The 1,087-nt window shown below is 74.0% G+C and overlaps 1 protein-coding gene across 1 annotated transcript; it reads right to left on the bottom strand.

Annotated features, from left to right (window-relative positions):
• Window positions 1–9: 9 nt before the first annotated feature.
• Window positions 10–1,087, bottom strand: AURANDRAFT_69512 (hypothetical protein; the record flags this gene model as incomplete). The annotated part of the gene is made up of 2 exons (XM_009045282.1): window positions 10–722; window positions 923–1,087. Coding segments are annotated over 2 exons (878 nt in total), but the record flags the coding sequence as incomplete, so codon positions are not given.

Below are 1,087 nucleotides of genomic sequence, written 5' to 3'. Positions count from 1 at the left end.
CTTCGCGACGCCCGCGGCGGCGTCCGACGCCGCGGCGTCCAGCGACGCCTGCGCGAGCGCGACGCGGTCCCGGAGCACGCGGTCGCCGTGGGCCCGCGCGAGCGCGTTGAGCGTGCCCGCGCAGTCGAGGCCGTGGACCGCCGCGCGGTCGCCCGCGGCGAGCAGGGTCGCGGGCGGTGCGGCGGCGCCGTCGGCGGCGCCGTCGTCGGCGCCGTTCGACGTCCAGGAGCCGCGCGCCGCGAGGCTCGCGGCGCCCTCGGCCTCGCCCTCGGCGCCCGCGCTGAGGCCGCAGCAGAGGGGCGTCGCGTCGGCGCCGGGGCCGCCCCGCGGCCGCGGCCGCGCGAGCTCGACCAACAGCGTCCGGCCGTCGCCGCACGGTTTTAACGCGAAGTCGAAGCCGTCGAGTTTCTTCGACGACGCCGCGAGGGGCGCGCCGGCTCGCCGCGCGGCGTGGAAGCCGTGAACGTCGCGGTCCGCCTCGCCTAAGCGCACCTCGGCGAAGTGGCAGTCCGCCGCGGGCTCGTGCGCGGCCTTGAGCGCCTTGAGCGACGCGCCGCGGAGCGCCGCGGCGGCCTCGGCGTAGGGCGCGACCCGCCGCTCGATGACGACGTCCAGGTCCACGAGCTGGCGCACGGACGCGTCGAGGCGCGCGCAGTAGTCCGCGTCGACGCGGACGTCGTCGTCGCCGTCGACCGTCGCGAGGAAGCCGCGGGGCGCCAAACCTGGGCAGCAAAAGGGTGATTCAACGTCGCTTCAACGTGAGTGTTTCGCGCGCGCGCGTTCCGAAAAAAGCGTCCACGCTGCGAGACCGTTCCGAGAGATGATCGCTCGTCCAAGAATTAGCCGAAACGAGTGGAAAATGGCCGAGATATGAGCCTTTGAAGTTGGGAATTTCGCTCTCTTTTGCTGCCCTGCGCGAGACCGGCGACGGCGAGCCTGAGCCGCGGCGTCTCGATGGACGCGGACAGCTGCATGACGAAGGCCAGCGTGCGCCGCAGCACGGCGAACCCAAAGGGCGACCGCGCGAGCACGGGCACGAGCGTCGCGTGGTGGTGCTGCACGCGCTCCGACGCCGCGACGAGGACGC

This window comes from Aureococcus anophagefferens (assembly GCF_000186865.1).
Source record: "Aureococcus anophagefferens unplaced genomic scaffold AURANscaffold_2061, whole genome shotgun sequence".
NCBI lineage: Eukaryota > Pelagophyceae > Pelagomonadales > Pelagomonadaceae > Aureococcus > Aureococcus anophagefferens.
This window is presented reverse-complemented; position numbering and strand designations above follow the sequence as displayed.